The following is an 18,189-nucleotide window of genomic DNA, read 5'->3' as shown; positions in this document are numbered from 1 at the left end:
AAAGAGAAGATTGATTGTTAATGGGTCACTTCTATTCCAACAGTTTACAACAATGTGATCAGGTGGCACCACAGCATGTCGCGGCAATTGATTCAAGTTCATGCTTAAACTGTGTAACCCACACATTGTTAAATCACACACACTACACAGAGGTGCATGTTTATTTATTAATTTCATTATTTATTAACAACTTCCCATAATTCAGCAAATTTTTGTCTTTCATTGAACCACCCACATCTTTCTAAGTCGCTGCATTGGAGTTGGGATTCAGGTTTTCTGTTACAAATGTGTAGCCTCCAAGCCCAGCTAACTTCTGTTACCATTTCCTGACAAACTATCCGCCGAGGCCTCTGGCTATGGCGCAGTTTGCCAGATGAGGTTGGTGAGCACAGGTGTCGTTTGTCTAGACACAATGGTAACAAAACTTGAAATCTTTCTGTCACTGAATCCAGCTGTTGTTTGAATTGTTGAATTGTTCCAGCACTCAAAACTGTCATTTTTACATTTCTGTTTAAAGGTGCTCAATATGGAATTCAAAGTATTTCTAATGCCTCGACATAGCCTTTACCAGGGAGACTGCTCAGCCAGTGGCTAGCCGCTAACAGCGCTAACAGAGCTGGGGGGTTTGGGGGGAGGGGGGGGGGGGGGGACAACAACACTTCCATGACAACACTGCAGGTCAGGACAACGTTATAATCGATTACCACCGTATGAGCTCAGTGCAGAGCGGGGCCATGAGCTACCGAGCAGGGCATAACGGAGAGCCTCACATGCACTAAAAAAGGCAAGCAAAGCATCTTCTCATCTCACTCCGGGAAAGTTTGGCTAGAATGTTACTAATATCTGTATGAACCTAAAGGTAGTATTCATTTAATGCATGTTTCAGTTGTAATGATATCATTTTAATAGGGATTTAAAATGGTTAAGCACCTCATATGTTTTCGTGCAACCACATCACAGTACAGGGTAAAGTTTGAAGACTCTATCTGACAGACAACTCTTATCATCAGTCAAAATGGTGTTTGTGTCGTATCATATTTTAAGTATCATCAGTCATCCTGTCATAGATTAACAGACAATCACCATCTAACAAGATCCTGCTCTCCAAATTCCAGTACCACTTGATGTTTGCATCCGGAAATTAACTGAAAAAGAACATCAGCCAAAACACCAGGCATATAACCTCACACCTGCACATGCTTTTACTAGCGTGACATTAATACTTGTAGTAATTTGCAGTCAAGTACCAATTTGAGGAACAGCAAGCATTTCAAACGTTGGCAAAAATAGATATGCATCCCCAATTTTTTGTAATGTAGGGGAAGAACATTGAAGAAGGCTGCACTTTAAGTTTGTAACTGTACACAAGAAGAAATAAAACACTAAATGCACTCTTTAATATTTGTGTTTCCCAACTTGCTGAATCGTCCTCAGCTCAACAAAGGGACTGACTTCATGTTGTTCATATTCTTACTCTGCACACAGGCTTGACAGAACGTTACACGACGGCTCAACAAGCCCCCGGTGTTACCAAGGACTCCTGGTCTAATAGTTTACACTGTTAACAACAAGGCTTCATTTAAAGAATGCCAATACACAGAAGTTAATGGGATGAGACAGAACATGTTTAATGAACTGGATGGTACAAAATATTTGTTATCACCACATAATTACCCTCATATATTTGCAACTGGCCAATAACAGTGAGAGTGCTATTGATTGTTTTGGTGTTGTGAGAGTGAAAAGGCTTCAGCCGGTTCAGAGATTTGGGTAAAGTCTCAGTGTTTCATGTTGTGATGGCCTCTGATAATTACTGCACCACTTGAGCGTGTAGAGAATTACCTTTTGAACTCAACAAGAGCAGGAGGTTATGTGAGGGAATTGAGCTGATTGACTAAATGCACCGACTACTTTGGTAAGTTGAAGAAGGCAGAGGAACACATGTTTACACTCACCCACTGAAGATCAGAATAAGGTTGACCCCTGGGCTAACTCATTCATTATTTTACTGCCTCTCTGGTCAGTACCGTTTTTTTTCCAAAGACTCAAACTCAAGTCTTGTTTCTGCAATGTGCATAACAATTACAGCACTTTTTGATCACCAATATGACCAAATATCCAGCTCGTTCTTATTCCCAAGGCGTCCAATATCGCTGCTTTGCCACGCCCCTTGGCGTCTGACGCACAACACCAAAAAACTCAAGGAAAACGCAAGCCGTGCCGCTTTCATCAATTTATCCAAGGTGCTTGGGAGGGTTGTGCTACTGTTGCTCCTGCCGTTACTAAGCAACTAAAACCTTCGTGCTGGAATGACGATGATGATAAAGCAGTAATTTAGCGATAAGCCTCACTGACTAAACTAAACAAAGATAAATGGGTGTCCAACGCCATAAATCCATCACTGTAGGTTGACTTGATTTGTCTGTTCTAATTTTGCTGACCTTTCAACTGGATGTTGTGGCGTTCTTCAACTGCAAGGGTAAAGCAGGGAAAATATATATTTTCTATTCAATTAACTACAAAGCGCATCATTATTAGACACTCAGAGGAAATGCTGGAGTGTGATGATGTTGTATAAAGACTGAACAAAAGGGAGGGAGGGTGCATCAAACAAACAACGAACTTTCAACCAGGAGACCGGTGTTTGTGTCCTACAATGTTGTTGAGTTGAAGTCAAGCCCAACCATGATGTTTTTCCTCACCTAACGAAGGACTTCTGTTGCCTAAACGTTTACCATGCGTTTAAGGTGAACTGCGTCAATCTGGCGCACTTTGAGGGCAAAACTAAGATGCCGGATCTATGAAGAACTTTCTGCTCTCGTAAAGAATTTAATCATCAACAAAGCATGGTAACTAACAAAGCATGGTAACTAACAAAACAGGGTCTGTGTTTCAAGACTTTCAAGAATTGCCAACATTGCCGAAGACCCTGATCCACTGAGGACAGTTAGCCCCGGCTGTCAGTCGAGGTGGCAAAGTGCTGTGAAGATCGTGGCCGGAGCCTTAACATATTTTAGGACCCAATGGGATTTTCAATGCCACCTTCTGGGCAAATTATAGTCAAACATTCCAAATACCGAAAATCGTAATAAACACAGAAATGTAGTACATTATGATATCAAATAGAAACAAGCCCCCAGCATGTCCATCCTCAGAATATTTGAATCACCCTCTAAAACAAAGATCTGTACAAATGAATACGTTTTTACCTCCTCTTGTGTTTAGTATGCCAGAGCTTGTGTCTGCCTGCTGAACCAACCTTGTTGATTGCATATCTCGACTCACAGACTTTAATATAGTGTGTCCTCAGCCAGCATGAATAGGCAATAAAAGCACTAATCCTTCCTTTTTGAGCCTTTTCATTTCTTTGTATTACCTGCTGCTTTTGCTACAAACGCCCCCGCAGCACAATCACATATTATTCATATCCGCCACTATGCCAAGAAAAAAAAGCCAAAGGCAATTTCAGTGCATCTCTTTTTAATGGGTAGAGGTCCATTATTACATGGCTCTGTAATGATCAGATTGGACTTCTGCTGTGGCATAATGTCGTGAACTCTGCAGTCTTCCAGAGTCCTCTTCTATCTCTCCATTCCCCTATTAGGGTGGGAGCACGCCGTGTTCCTTTCCCTTCCGTGTCCAAAATACCATATCAATAGTCTTTCACATGCAAATGACAAAATGGCTGAAAAATGCGCAGTTCATGCATGTCTGATTGTGCTGAACAAGCACGAGATGATGCAGAATTCACAAATAGAAGAAAGAACCGGGTTTAAAGGAACAAAATGTTCAATGTATTCTACGTCTCACTAAGGAATTGACCCGTGGAAGTGCAGAGCATTACCTAGTTTTTGACTTTTTAATATATTTTAAGAATACAAACAGAAGTAGTAGTTTGCTGTATCTTTGAGTCAGTGCTTCCTTGATTCTGTATGTTAACCTTAAAGCTACATGTTAAGGTATGTTCGAAAGGCTCAGTTTGTTGCAGTGATCCTGGGACTTCAATGCGACCTAAGAAAACCCATGCAAACGACCAAACTTTTTCCTTTGGAAATAACTGAAACTCCATGGTGAGCGACAAGCCTAAAACCAATATTTACTGAGACACAGAAGGGGGAAGCAGTTTGCTTAGTTTTATGGATTTGTACAGTGCATTTGGCTATCAGCAAACAGCTAACAGATCAACACACTGCTGACTGCATCACCGCTTCTCGGCTACAACGGACAAAGTTAGCCTCACGTTTACATGCACATCATAAAAAAAATCGAAAACAAGAAAAAGAGGAAGGCGGGCCTTCCTCTTTTGCGCCGCACGCTACATTTTTCAGGCGGTTTTAAGATGCTCTTAAAAGTTTAAGTATTATTTTTCTAGGATATGCGGAGTCGCACCACTTGTCAATGTCACACTTGACTGAGGCAGCCAAACAGATCAAGCAAGTCACCACTGACTTCCTGTTTTGATGCCGGTGGATGTGGTTGGAACAGACTTTGATATTAGCTATTTTGAATTACAATGAACTGTATAAGTTTTCCCCTCCTTCTCATTTAACAGCATAGCAACAGAATCAAATCATTTTTTTCCCCCTGTCATTTACATTTCATTGCCTGGTTGCGCACTCACCCCTACTCATCAGCTGTTTTGCCTGACTTGCTTTGCCAAGGGGCGGTTTTGAAGGAGCCACGTCTGTTGCAAAGCGTCAAGCTGTGATCAGCCCCTAAGTCAGTATTTTTGTCACCTAACACTATTGTAAGCTGTTCATTTGAGTTGCTTCTTAGCAAAATGCTGAGTGAATTTAAGTTTGTCTTTTATTTTGAAAAGTAAAAACACAATGAGTGAAGCTGTTTTGCACAAACACAGACATTGTGGAAAATAATCAAAGAATTATGAGTATTTTATTGCATATAGCCAAAACTCATATTCAGCGGCTACAACGTGATTCGGCTGGGCCTCAGTAGCTCACATGCAATGCATCACTGCTGCCACATTCTGTGAGCAAGTGAACTCAGCTTTCTCAGGCAATAAAGCACACACATATGTATTTATTAGAAGGGACTACATTAGTGTTTACCATCAACACTAACTGGACATCCACATAAAAAAGGCAGAAAATGTTTCCTTTAACTTGTGAAGTTATTTGATCACAGGTAAATCATTTTTGCTGATAAACACTGAATGTAACAAGAAAACTAATCAGGACACCTGTAAATACAAGTGTTATTCAAACATCATTACATTTACAATTTTAATAGAAATCTTTGTTGTAATAGAAATAACATGTTGTGATAAAACAACAAGATGTAAATGATGAATGGACTGTACTTGTACAGTGGTTTTCTAGTCTTCCGACCACTCAAAGCGCTTTAACACTACATGTTCATTTACCCATTCATACACTGTCAGGGGCTACCATGCAAGGCCATGGTAGCATTAGGACTAACTAACATTCACACCCATCCGTGCACCGCATGTACAGCCTAAGTGTCATGGACATGGACTAGCGGAGCCGGGGATCGAACCACCTATCCTCTGACTGAAGGACGACCCACTTTACCGCTGAGCATGTATCAGAAAAGACACAAACTGGGTGTAGACAATGTTCACTTCACAGTGGGTCACAAAGATAGCAGTGCTTGTGCTCTCTGCGGGTAACACTTTCAAACAGGTTGCAACTCTCAGTTATCAGCGAACTCACAGCAGATTGTACTCTGAATGGCTGATGAAAAACACCTGCTGCAGTGTGACATCATTGATTGGAGCGCGGCTTGAAGCGGTACATACTTGAAAGCTTGAGAGCAGTGTAGCAGCAGTGTTTGCAGCATGTGACTTAGTTTGAACTTGTGCTTGGGTTTACAATTTGCGAATGATGCATGTGAGGAGCTCACTTACTGCTGCTTTATGTTTCAGGCTTTCATTCCACACAAAAACATGACTTACTCCCAGTCTTCATCTATTGTTGTCAGAGCATTGACCTGAAGACTCTTTTACTAGGATGCACAATAAAAGCATTAAGCAGGTTGAGTTAGTGTGAAGACTTTAATAGTCTGAGATTAATATTTTGTTGTGAACTAATTATTTGCTGTGTGTTAGTGTTGTGGTTCGATGTGGTCCAGGGACCGTTAAAGAAAACCTTAAATGAAAAAAAAAGCCCTTTGGAAAAACAAAACAACTCTTGTCCATTATGTGCATCATTTGCTGCCCTAAATGTTAACCACGATAATTAAGAATAGTGCGTTGGAGAAAAAAAAGTTGTTAAAAAGGGGGGGGGGGGGGGGGAAATCTGGTCTCCCATTCTTGTAGAATTGTGGTGAGCCAGTCTGAGTCAGCCTGACTCTAAAGGGTATTTAAAGGGCATCTACATTAGCCTGATTGAAGGCAGCAGACAAAAAGACACTCTGGAACAAAAAGGCAGCAATTAGCAAAAGTTACTGCATCCCATTCCTTCCAAAAACAACTCATCACACACACACACACACACACACACACACACACACACACACACACACACACACACACACACACACACACACACACACACACATCTGCAGTCTTCACAACTGGTGAACAGCTTTGCACCATGAAGCTGCATAAAGTGTGCATGAAGCATTTGTAACAGCACTGTTAATATATATTAAACACAGCTCTTTCCTATTGTCTCTTATGTTTTGTGCCCTAAATTCTGTAACAGTCTTTGATTAGAGACACACACACACACACACACATGCCATTTTTCTTTTTAGTTTAAATTCATAATACTGTATAAGCCTTGTGTGTCTAAGCTAGCATGATGAACAACATAAGCATAGTAATTGATAGGTATTACATGACCTCTTAAACTCCAGTGTTTGTTAAATGATAGTGCAGCTTAGATCACTGATGGGTAGTGCCGGATCTGATAACACTGCATACTGAACCTGGCTAACCATGGGCATAACTTTGTTCAGCTGTCCACTTACTATCGGATAACATTAGCTATTGATACCAACATTGATAGCATTGTATTTTCCTGCCCTCATGAGCACCATAAAAGATTGGTGTTAGATTGAAAAAGCTGTTAATGCTGACTTAAGTAACACAGAGTATAAGGCCAATGTTTATTGTCTGTGGTGGAATATGCATGTATCAGATTGTTGCTGAGCGCACATGGTTACTGTGGTTGAATGAACGGTGTCCAACGTGCAAGAACATCCATGTTTCAGTCTTCTTTTTGATTTAGGAATCATTAGAAATCATTACATTGATGTATTCAAACATAATATATAACTGGTATCCAATTGCTACAATGGGATCAAATGATGCAATAGAAAAAGAATCCATGACCATTTGGACCTAAGATGGAATAGAAACCCTGATGACATGGTAGAATCTGCTGGAATGTTGGGAATCTATAAATACTCAGAACCAATTTTGGTTCAGACACAAAATTCACTCAGACGGCAGTTTGGTTCAGAAACAAAATTGGCTTTGACAATGAAAGGTGCACATAGCTCGAGAAAACCAGGAGGAAAGAGGAGAGAAAAATCCGACGTTCAGCAGATGACACAGCTGGAAGACGTAGAATTCAACTATAGGGAGCTTGAACCTCCAATCAATTCCTCCCTCAGTTCACTGGAAACCCAAATCATGTGTGTACTGAAGCAGCAAGGCAATGCTCGAAAGTACATCTGAGGAGAGAGTCCTCTTGGAAACCCACGAGGACTTGCTGGCCAATTTCATCAATCCGCTTCAAGATCAAGGGAGACCACAGTTGGAGCCGTGAGAAAGACCTGATGCAGAGGGAGATTTGTGGATGTCCAATCCTGACTTCTACATATGCCTCGAGAAGAGGGTTGTAGAGCCTGTACCTGAAGTGTAAAGCACTGCAGGAAACAGACAAAGTGCAGTGTCACAGAGAGCGGCTCTATATGTGCAGTGGCGCAGTCCATTATCACAGTAGTAGTAATTTAATTGTTTAACTCTCTCCATTATTGCCTCCAGTGTCTCGCCTCCAATGAGTGTGATCATCTCATTCTGTATAGTTTTCCCCATAAACTGCTCAGCAATGTCTTTATTCTCTGAAGTGGTCGCTCATCACTGGGTGGAACTCGGCAAGCAGCTCCACCAGACCTAGACAGTTCCCAGTATTTGGTTCATGTAGGGTGGAATCGTGACCATGGATAGGAACGTTTCATTCTGCGAGATGACAGACAGAATCGCTGTGTTTTGTTTGTTTCAGCATTTGCCTGTCCAGCTCGCGCCAGCAATCCATGTTGACATGGTGCATGTTTGACTTCTCATGATCCTCAAGTGTGAGAGTGAGACACTCACACATTCTCAAACCTAAGGCTAGGTATAGCAGAAACAGAGGACAGTATTAGATGATAGTGAGTACACTAACGACGTAAAAGTGGTTTCTCCATCGTCATGAGATATCTGTCCTTGGTAAAGTGACAAAGTGATTAATGACGCTGTGGAAAGTTAATGTCCTCTGATTGAACGAGACCCCTCCCTTGAATATCGATGCATTGGTCACTGGTAATACGAGTTGGCCAACGTTTTGGATCAGTCGCTGTGAATGGGGCCTCCACAGTGTCTGGACTGCTGGTGGTGACATCTCCCTCACCTGTCTCAGGCTACATCCACATCAATGTGTTTTTGTTTTAATGATCATCTGTTTGAATAGGTGTCTCAAAGGGTTCTGATTAGCAGCAGCATATCCTCTTTTACTAGTCCCAGTTGTGAGGCCTGCATGCGGTGACGGCGGTGCAGTTGCTGGACGCAGGAAACGGGACACTTTTGGGAGAATATTTAGAAGTTTGCTTTTGTTATCTAACATATTCCGGTTTTCAGCACTGCTTAGATAGGTGCATTTCATCTTCCTCTGATAGCTGCAGCTGCTATGCTGAATGAGTGACAGGTCAAGTTCAGTTATTGCTGAACTTTCGGTGTCTTGGATGTCAGTTGGGGGCCTTTGGGAGGGCAGGGTCCGTTTCCATTGAAACGGTTGAAACAAAGCTGTGGCCGCTACTGGAGTGGAGAGAGAGACGCAGATTGGTAACTAATATGTTTTGCATGGCCTATTATAACTCCACACTATGTTTTTGCTGTGCGGTACCACAGGGAAGAGAGAAAGAGGCATAAGGAGAGAGTTTACAGGCAGGTAAGTCTGCTGGACCTTTGACACTCTGGGCAGACACACCAGACAGCTCTGACCGTCATGTGTTGTGTCTGCCATCAGAAGACTGTTCTGGACTGGATGTCCTGACAGTTTGTGCAACTTGCACAAGTACAATAATTCCCAGTGATGAACAGCTGCTCAAAACAGCTACTTTTTCATCTGAATTTCAGCCCTTATATCTTGTAAAACATATAAAATACTGCATTAACTTTTCAAATGATCATTTTCTGGAAACGATAAGTAAAAAAACTACAGGTTGCTCTTTTAGGTTAAAAGGTTACATTAGCCTCCAAGTTATTTCATTGGCTAAGTAAAAAACTACCTCCAGCCACAGCTGAAAGTGTTTTGCAGCACAAAACAGCTAGTCTCCTGCTTTATCAGATCTTTTCACTTCTACTTGAATTGATCTACAACCCCATCACAGCATGGTCTGTTTGTTTGTCTGACATAAGTAAGTAACAGCCAATTCTCTAGTGAATGTTCATGATGGGGCCAGATGTAGCCAGTGGCAGATTTGTGACCCAGCAGCAAAGCCTCTATATCTGCCCTATATCTGTGTGCTACGTGTCGTTGTTTTTTGGCCAAGTCTAAATCACTGCAGGGTGTTGGGAGCCGTTTACAGATATCAGAGTGGCTAAATGGATTTCCTCTAACAGTCTGCTGTTTGTATAAACCCAGAGAATTTCGCTTCTCATCAAAGAATCTCAACAGCGTGGAAGCAAGGTAGAGGTTACAAAGTTTGTTTTGCCTAGAGGCATTTTCAAGCTCATGTTATTAATCAAGCACATCAAATTAAAACATGACAACAAAGGTTATCTTTGCTAATTGAGTCAGGGACAACAATTTAAACAACATTCAACGCACACAGACATCACAGACAGAACATCTTACCTATGGCGTCGCCTTGTTCATGGACCATACTGGCCAGATCCTTCATTATTTGACTGACGTCCAGCATGTCTCTCTATGGAGAAAACACACAGTATGTATTAATGTTATACCATCATCATCAGTCACTGGCACTGATTGGCTGAGAACACATTATAGATACAGGAAACCCCAAATCCTGACTTGTTACTTGGTTTTGCCAAAAATATTTACAAGGTGTCATGCCATGTGTCCAAATATAGAATACAGCTTTTCTCTTGATGTCGACTTTGATGAGTGGCAGCTAATTAGCTGATAAAAAGAGTACAACACCAATTGAGCATTGCTGTCCTTTAACATTGGCGGATTCACATTGGACAACTACAAAGAAAACAATCAAAGTTGGTGCAGCAGAACCAGAGATATTGTTTGGAGAACTGGAGTTACTGTTTGTCAGTTTTGAGGACAGTTGGAGCACTCATGTTAGTTCACAGGTCATATACAGCCAAATATGATCTCAAGTGGGCCGGACCAACGAAACCAGGGCATAATAACCTATCAATAACAAGAACTCAGTTTGTCCCTTTTCTTTTCGTTTAAAGAAGTACAAGTACTTTCTGAAAAGGTTATTAAATAATGATCAATCCATTTACAATAGAAATAGGAACAGCCTGAGACGTCTCGCTGATCTCTCGGCTACGACTAAAAGCAGACTGCCGTTTCCTTAAACCTTACAATTCAGTTATCTTTACTGTTTTTCAGTTGTCCTTGCAATATTATATTCATTGAGCACTGAAAGGTGCTGTGAACACACCAAACACAAAGGCTTCCCGTTTATCTCTGTGAAGAGATAGGAACTTTATCCACTTTTCTCCTTTTTGAAGAAGTTTTCCACCGACGGTTCTTGTATGAACAGTAGCCTACGCAGGACAGTGTTATGTCACATAGCCTGTACGTAAGCTCATGGGATCTATAATATCCAGCAAATGGCCTCCTGCTACTCTTATTAGCACAACCCCTAGTGGACAAAAAGGAAAGGCAGTGTATTTTATTGAAACATTGGAATTAATGACTTCAGTTTTCACACTAGTAAGTATGTTGTGGTCATTTCACATATTTCTGTGAAATCTTTTTAAATCAGTGCTAGCTAGCTTATAGCTAACATATTTACAATCAGTATTGGGGCGAAGACACAGACTGCAAAAACACTTCAGCAGTTAAATTTGTGCAAAGAAAACAAGCTTTGAATTTGCTTTGCGATTATGTTGGAACACACCTGTAGAGTTGACTTGATGACTTCTTTGTAATGTTGGAAAATGCCACGACTACAGGAATGAATGTGTATTTAGCTGGTGGTCTGCTCAATAGTAGTGCCACATAAAAGATTTCCCTGAGTAAGATCAGATTAAACTGCAGAGGGTTGTTGACTGATATTTGATGTCTTGTGCAACTTTAGATGCTGGGTGCAAGACCTCAGATGTGCAATTATATATGCACGGATTTGTAAAGGAAATTCTAAATGAAATCCCCCCTGTCCCTGTCTAATTGACAAATTTGGATTTGTGTTTAATCCTGCATATTGTGCGCTTGACTTGACGTTTTTGTTTTATTATTTCTCTATCAGAGCACGGAGCAAACCAGTGGAGCTATGGCTGACCGCAGCTAATTCTTCGCAGTCCCCAAGCTTTGAATGTGCTCTCACTGTTTCAGCTCAAAGCAATATGAAAGCTTATAAAACCTCTGTCTATCTCCTGCTCACAGGTCCCCCCCTCTCCTCCATTATGGCTCCATGCAATCACAGCTGCATTTGTGTAGCCTAACCCACTGGGCCATCCATCACAGGTGGCAGAGATTGCTGTGGAAACTGGCAGCCATCCTGCCACTTGGCAAAAAACATTTTAGTCGAGCCAAAATGGCCCCTGGCAAACCTTGTGATGCTAAAGACTTTTTTTATTTTTATATATTTATCTTTGGGCAACCCTGTCTATCATGCTGTAATAGAATAACAAATTTATTTTACCTGGCAAAGCACTGGGCAATCAGGGCTTGTTTCATCATGATGACATGAACAGTGTGCAACCAATTTAGCAAATAGTGTGTGGAAGTGAATGGGCAGCAAGAGAGGCACACACACAGAGAGCAGGCAGGGATGTGATGGGTTGGGACCCCCGCCTGAGGGCTGAGTGGGTGGCCAGGCTTCGGGCCAACAATGTGCCCTTTTCCATATTTCATGGCTTTAAATTCCACTCATCTAGCAGTCGCTGGATACCGGCACTAGGCTGGGACCCAGGACCGGAGACCAACAACAACTTTATGACAGGAGATTTTCTTATCAACAGGGACGGTAGTAAAGTCCAGGCTTGCTTTGACACCTTTACTTCGGATCACTTGGTCCAGACATAGAAATCAAAGAGTACAGTAGCCTGTCAGTTCAGTTTTCACACAAATCCCAAATCTATAGGATATTAATCCTAAACTAGAATCTAGTCTGTAGTTCACATTAAAAAAGTGACAAAATAAAGAGTACATTAGCCAGACAGCATGCATACTGAACACGGTCGATTTTTGAGTGCGCAGTTGTTGGATGCAATTTTCCCACAATGCACAAAGCTGAAAACTAATGAAATAGATTGTGATAACAAACAACATCGTTTTCTTTCTGTCTGTAAAGCTTAACATTCAGTAGCAGTTTGATGGAAGTTTGATGGAAGTATGATGTCACGTGTGTTGTATCACTTGCTGTAGAAGCTGCAGTTGGTAACTTTGATGAAAATAACCTGTTGTAATATTTGCTCAAACTTTCACTATATTCTGACAGTGACACGAGACAGATAATCTGTGAAAAAAGGTTTTCACCGGCCACGGAGAATCAAACTTGTTTTTGCAACCAGTGGAGTCACCCCCTGAAGGCCATTAGAAAGAATGCAAGGTAGGTACAAGTAAGGTACCTCCATATCAGCTTCACTTTTCAGATCCCGAGGTTGTAGCCTGTGTAAAGCCACCGTCACTGGTAGTTACAGTTAAAATCCAACGTTAACACAAACTAAAGCTAATCAGCTCACTTAAAAAGAACTGTACACAGTTTGTGTCAGGTTTCACTTCAGTTTGTAACAAATAGTTACAAATATGTAACGTGATATGAAAATCTGCTAATTCAGCATGAATTTTAAAGGCTAGCAGTAGGGAAGCCATGTCGGAATAATACATGAACAAATCTTCCCATTGTACCCATTTTGAATGACATAATTTTGTCAACACTGCAACAAACTTTCCTTCACATTTCCTTCAGCAACTCTTGTTTTCAAGAAAAAATGTTTAAGAAAATGTGAAAGGACATTATTTGTGACTGATTCCCCTCTGCAGCAGCTTCACGGGGCAGCGCTCTACAGTTGACCCTGACATCACCTCCCTGTGACGGGCGCAGGCCCAGAAATAAAAAAGAACAAGAACGTCATGTACAGGGAACAATAATGTGTCACGGAACATTTGTTGCATTCGACAAATCGTCAAACTCTACCTCGGTGCTGACGCTTATCTCTGCCGGTCTCCTGTCAATTTCGTCTCTGTTGTTATTTTGTGCGACTGATGAAAAGAACATGCTTGAAAAAACGAAGGGCTCCAAGGGTCTGTACATTTTCACGAGACTGAAATGTCAGACTGTGATTCAGACATCTGTTCCATCTGACACCAGGGCAACTGCAGAGACAGCAAAAACACAATTACATTTGAGGCCAAGATAACAAAAAAATGGAAAAAAAAATCAAAAATCACAAAAAGAAGCTTGCCGGCAGCACCTGATTGGCACCTCAGTCACCAGCGCTGCATGCCTCGTATTTCTCCAGTCATAAGGATCTGTCTGATACTAGCTGATACCAACACTTGGGGGAGAGACTGCAGCTCGATCCAAAGCTTTGCAACCTGCAGATCGTCTGATAGAGGATGAGCAAAAAAAACGGGACTCCTGTTTCCTGTTATTTTCATGGATTATATTCATCCACTTAAAATCCCACCATGAGCATCTGCTATGTGATTACTTTATTCCGCTTGTGTCTCGAAAACCATATTTTTTTCATTAAAAGACAAACTTGCCGTGCACAGTTTGCTACCTTACAAGGTATCAGCACAATAAAGATGATTTGCGGTCCGATACATGACAGCGAGCAGCAGGGATTAGAGAAAGTGCCACATGCAGTGCGTGATTCTCGCAGCAAGGGCTTCATGCTAAAATTGACGTTTAGAGAGGGCAGCTAATATGTCACTCAGTCGAGAGACAAATGGCCAAGCGTGGAGGTCTCCTCTTGTGCCTGCAGAGGGAAGTGTGGCACAGCAAAGCCTCACATCAGCCTCTTTGAGGAGAAGCGGCTTCAGCTGATTTAAGTATGCATGTCAGCCCACAAGGAGGGGAAGGTGCTGATAGACGCGACCCCTGAAGAGGCGTCTGGGAGATTTAAGGCGTCTTCACACCTTGTATTCCCTTCCGAGAACTTACTTGGAACTCTGAAGTGCTCTCTCTCCCACTCAGTTTGCTTCTTTTGACCAAATGAGAGCACAGCAATCAGAGCAAGACCTCGCCGAGAGAGAAGTCGCTCAGAACATTCCCCAAACCAAATTGACACCTCCTCTGGACTCCGAACGGATCCGCCTGTGATCAAACTACAAAAAGCACTTTTTACCGCATGCTGTCTGTTCGTGGGTCTGCGGTCATTCACATTAAGTGAGAGCGATGGGAGCTGTGTGACAAATCTCAAACTGAACTACTGAACCACTTCATGCCTGTGACCCTGTTTTATAGTCCTGGAAGCTCTAATTAACAAAGCAGTAAGAGACTTTTTTTTTTCTTTAAGTGTAAATTACAACATTTCTCAACAATGTTTTATATGTTATGCTTTACATGTCATGGAAATTTAAGTATGATATACCTAACATTTAATTAAAATCAATTAAGTTATAATTACACTATAATATATCAATCAACTATCAGCATCACTATTTTAAATCTTCAACTCCATATCAAGTGACCCAGTAAATGAATTCCAACTCCATGGCTAAGACACCAAATATATTGAATGTATGCCAAACAGAAACTTTCTTCAAATATATTATTGTAATGTATTTATAAGTATAAAGTCAATAGCTTTAGGACGCATCGCTTCATTACTATGTGCTCTGCGTTTAATAAGGAGACTGGAGTTAGTTAGTAAGCCCTCATACCAGACAGAACCATCATCTCAGTTTCCATCTTCAGTCAGCATTTGAAGTCGACATTAACTACGTTCACATGCACCAAACATTCCGTTTTTTGCCGTTGTTCCGAAAAAGACAATATTTCTAATAAGCTGTTTACATGTTTAATGAAAATGAATATTCCACTATTATTCCGGTCTCATCATCATCCTCATCACCGGTGAATAACACGTTGACGTCATTCTCGGCTGTGTTTGACAGGTCGATGCCCTTAAATGTTGTTCCTCACATCAAACTATGGAAAAGTGCAACGTCAAGAGATGGTTGTGCCATTTTGGTTTCAAAGATTTCCACCGGTGGAGGACTTGTTGGACCGTGTGAACTCAGCCTCCCTCTTTCACTCTTTCAACCACCTTCTCGAAAAGTTCAGTGTTGTCTCATATCCTAAAACCTGTTGATCCAAGTCTACGGTGCACAGCGCTAATCCCGCCCCTGGCGTCGATCGGCCAATCGTTAGTCCCCATGGGGCTCATTGATCAATTACTTTTTAACCGAGCAACCACTGTTTCATGTCACGATGGCAGACAAATCGGTTAACGCGAACTCGGTCTGGACCCAGGCAATGACGGCAGGCATTTTCTTTGCCATTATCCTATTACTAATCTGTTACCGCTATTACAAAGATATTGTCATTGTTATTACGAGATATAACTTGCTACCTTTACAATTACCACGGTATTACCCATTTGCTGAAAATGACCTACCTTGTTTTTAGCGATCTGTAACATAAAGTGCTATCATAATCTTTATGAAATAATTTCCGATGCTGAAAAATAGTTTGACATTGTCATTCCAGTGCTGTTCAAACAGATGAGAACAGTGGAACATGTGCTGTATTGTGTTGTAGAGTGAACATTGTTGTGTATCTCAGGTGTAGACCAGTTTAAGAAGCACATCAATTGACTCTGTCGTGTTGGTTGTTATTTGCCCGCCCCCTGTGACGTATATCCACTCTCCCGAGGCATATTAGTCATCATTCGCTGTCAACACTTGTCATTTCAAGTCCCTTCTGTTCCCGCCACATACCGGCAAATCCATAGCCCACAAGGGGGAAACTATTTCTTTACTATGTGCCGAGCAGCTCAGTGCAACTCTGTGCTCCCAATCAATCCTGAATATAGATCAGTCTGCAGCCTTACACAAACTCAAGTTGAACAAAGCAAGATTTTTATGTAAAAATCCAGACATCTTATCAGTTTAAATCACACAGTGGGGCTGCAACAGAGACAGGAGTTCCAGCCATTAGATGCTGTAGAGACATGTGAGCACACTATACTTTTATTCAGATTGTTACTGACAAGAAATCCTCTCGACACAGTCGTAGAGTCAAAACAAAAGACTGACTGTCTCCTTCACGACAGCAAGTGAGCTCTCCATCCTGAGAGAGATGGACGTCTTCCTCACCTCCACCCCCGTTAGATATGAAGAACCCCTGTGGGTCCGATGTAGCTTGTCATTGGCATTACATGTCATCTGTTTTATGAAATCCCACACGTTACATTTAAATGTTCTATATACAACATTCCTTAACAACTACACAACTATTTGCTATGTGAAGAAATAGTGGAGTAATGGCGTCAAGCTTCACTTTTCCTTCATGTAGCTGGTCGGGCTGCGTGTGCGTGTGAATTCCAGTGTGCGTGCCCCACTGGCTAGCTAATTGCTCTGCTCTGCACTGTTCTCATACAGCGTTTACAGCTGTTAACGTCGTCACGGAAGCGCACACCCTCTGCTTCCCCCTCAACAAACACCGTTAGCTCTGTCAGTACTGTTGTCATTGTTTGCACTGTTCATGCTGTTAGCGCCGTTAGCTTCTCGCCTTGACACGCATGGAGACAATCCCTCAATCCCAGATATGAATGTTGTTTAAAGCTTCTCTCATGTATAACTAGATTTATTTTTTTTTTGCATTTTTACATGCTGTGATCTTATGATCTTGATAGTATTTACCCATAATACCATAATGGAGTCTATGTCCACTGCACAGACCTGGGATCAGTTCCTGGCAGCAGAGCCCTCAGCTTGGCCAGGCATTGTACACAACACAACTAGCCAGTGAAGGGTGTTGCCCTTTCTGTTTGGTTGTGCAAAACAAACCTTATCTGGTTCAAAACGTTTCCTCGAAACGTAAATGACATTGCAGTTGTGTTGTATAGGAACCACAGTATTACATTGAAACAGACTCAATGTAATACTGATGCCTTTATAAAAAATACATCAGTTAACCAGAAGATCAGAGCGAAGATTGCCTATATTTTATATAGCTATACTTAATGCTCGTCATCGGTGCCATTGGGTCGGATTCCGCACAAAATCATGCAGGTTCTCCAGAAAGTCCTTCAGCTCAGACTCCAGCTTAGCCTCCGGCAGTGATCACTCCACCGTGGACAGACCCAGACCCGGCTTCAACTCTGCCTTCAACCCGCCAGAACTTTGCGCTCCTCTGGCCAGGATCTTCTCCTCGCTGCTCTGCCGGTCCCCAGTGAGAGCCAACACCGACACCGTTCTGCTGCCAGACTGTATTGCTGGACCCGATAGAGGCACGGGAGAACCAGAACCAGGACCAGGACTGAGGGTGACATACAGTCACTGCTGCAGTAATTTTTTTTTGGTCAGTGCCATTTGTTAAGTGTGTGTTAATGTCACATCTTGTGCTACATCTCATTCTTATGAGTTTAGTCTGGGAACATCCACTGAGAACCAATTTAGCCCAGCAGCTGGAGGCCAGACCAATCAGCACACCGTGGGGAGTGTATGGATGATGACTGTTTGTTTGTTGCTAGATGTTCAAGAATAATTATTACTTATCTTCATTATGAATTAAAATGAGATACAAAAAAAAAACTCCTGTAAATGCCTTCTTTTCTCTTCAATTCTATTACAAATCAGATTATTAAATAAAGTTAAAGGAATTGAGCAAATT

At 41.7% G+C, this 18,189-nt stretch overlaps 1 protein-coding gene across 1 annotated transcript in view; it reads right to left on the bottom strand.

The window, feature by feature from the left end:
* tsnare1 (T-SNARE Domain Containing 1) overlaps positions 1-18,189 on the bottom strand; it is a 161,267-nt gene that overhangs the window by 51,611 nt on the left and 91,467 nt on the right. The window contains exon 9 of the mRNA XM_068735802.1: positions 10,047-10,119. Coding sequence (XP_068591903.1) covers positions 10,047-10,119 — 73 coding nt within the window. The remainder of the gene's footprint in view (positions 1-10,046; positions 10,120-18,189) is intronic.

The sequence above is a fragment of the Cebidichthys violaceus genome, unplaced genomic scaffold (assembly GCF_023349555.1).
Source record: "Cebidichthys violaceus isolate CVI_PGR_0920_01 unplaced genomic scaffold, fCebVio1.0.p SCAF_7, whole genome shotgun sequence".
Classification (NCBI taxonomy): Eukaryota; Metazoa; Chordata; class Actinopteri; order Perciformes; family Stichaeidae; genus Cebidichthys; species Cebidichthys violaceus.
The sequence above is the reverse complement of the archived record's forward strand: the minus strand, read 5'-3'. Positions and strand labels throughout refer to the sequence as shown.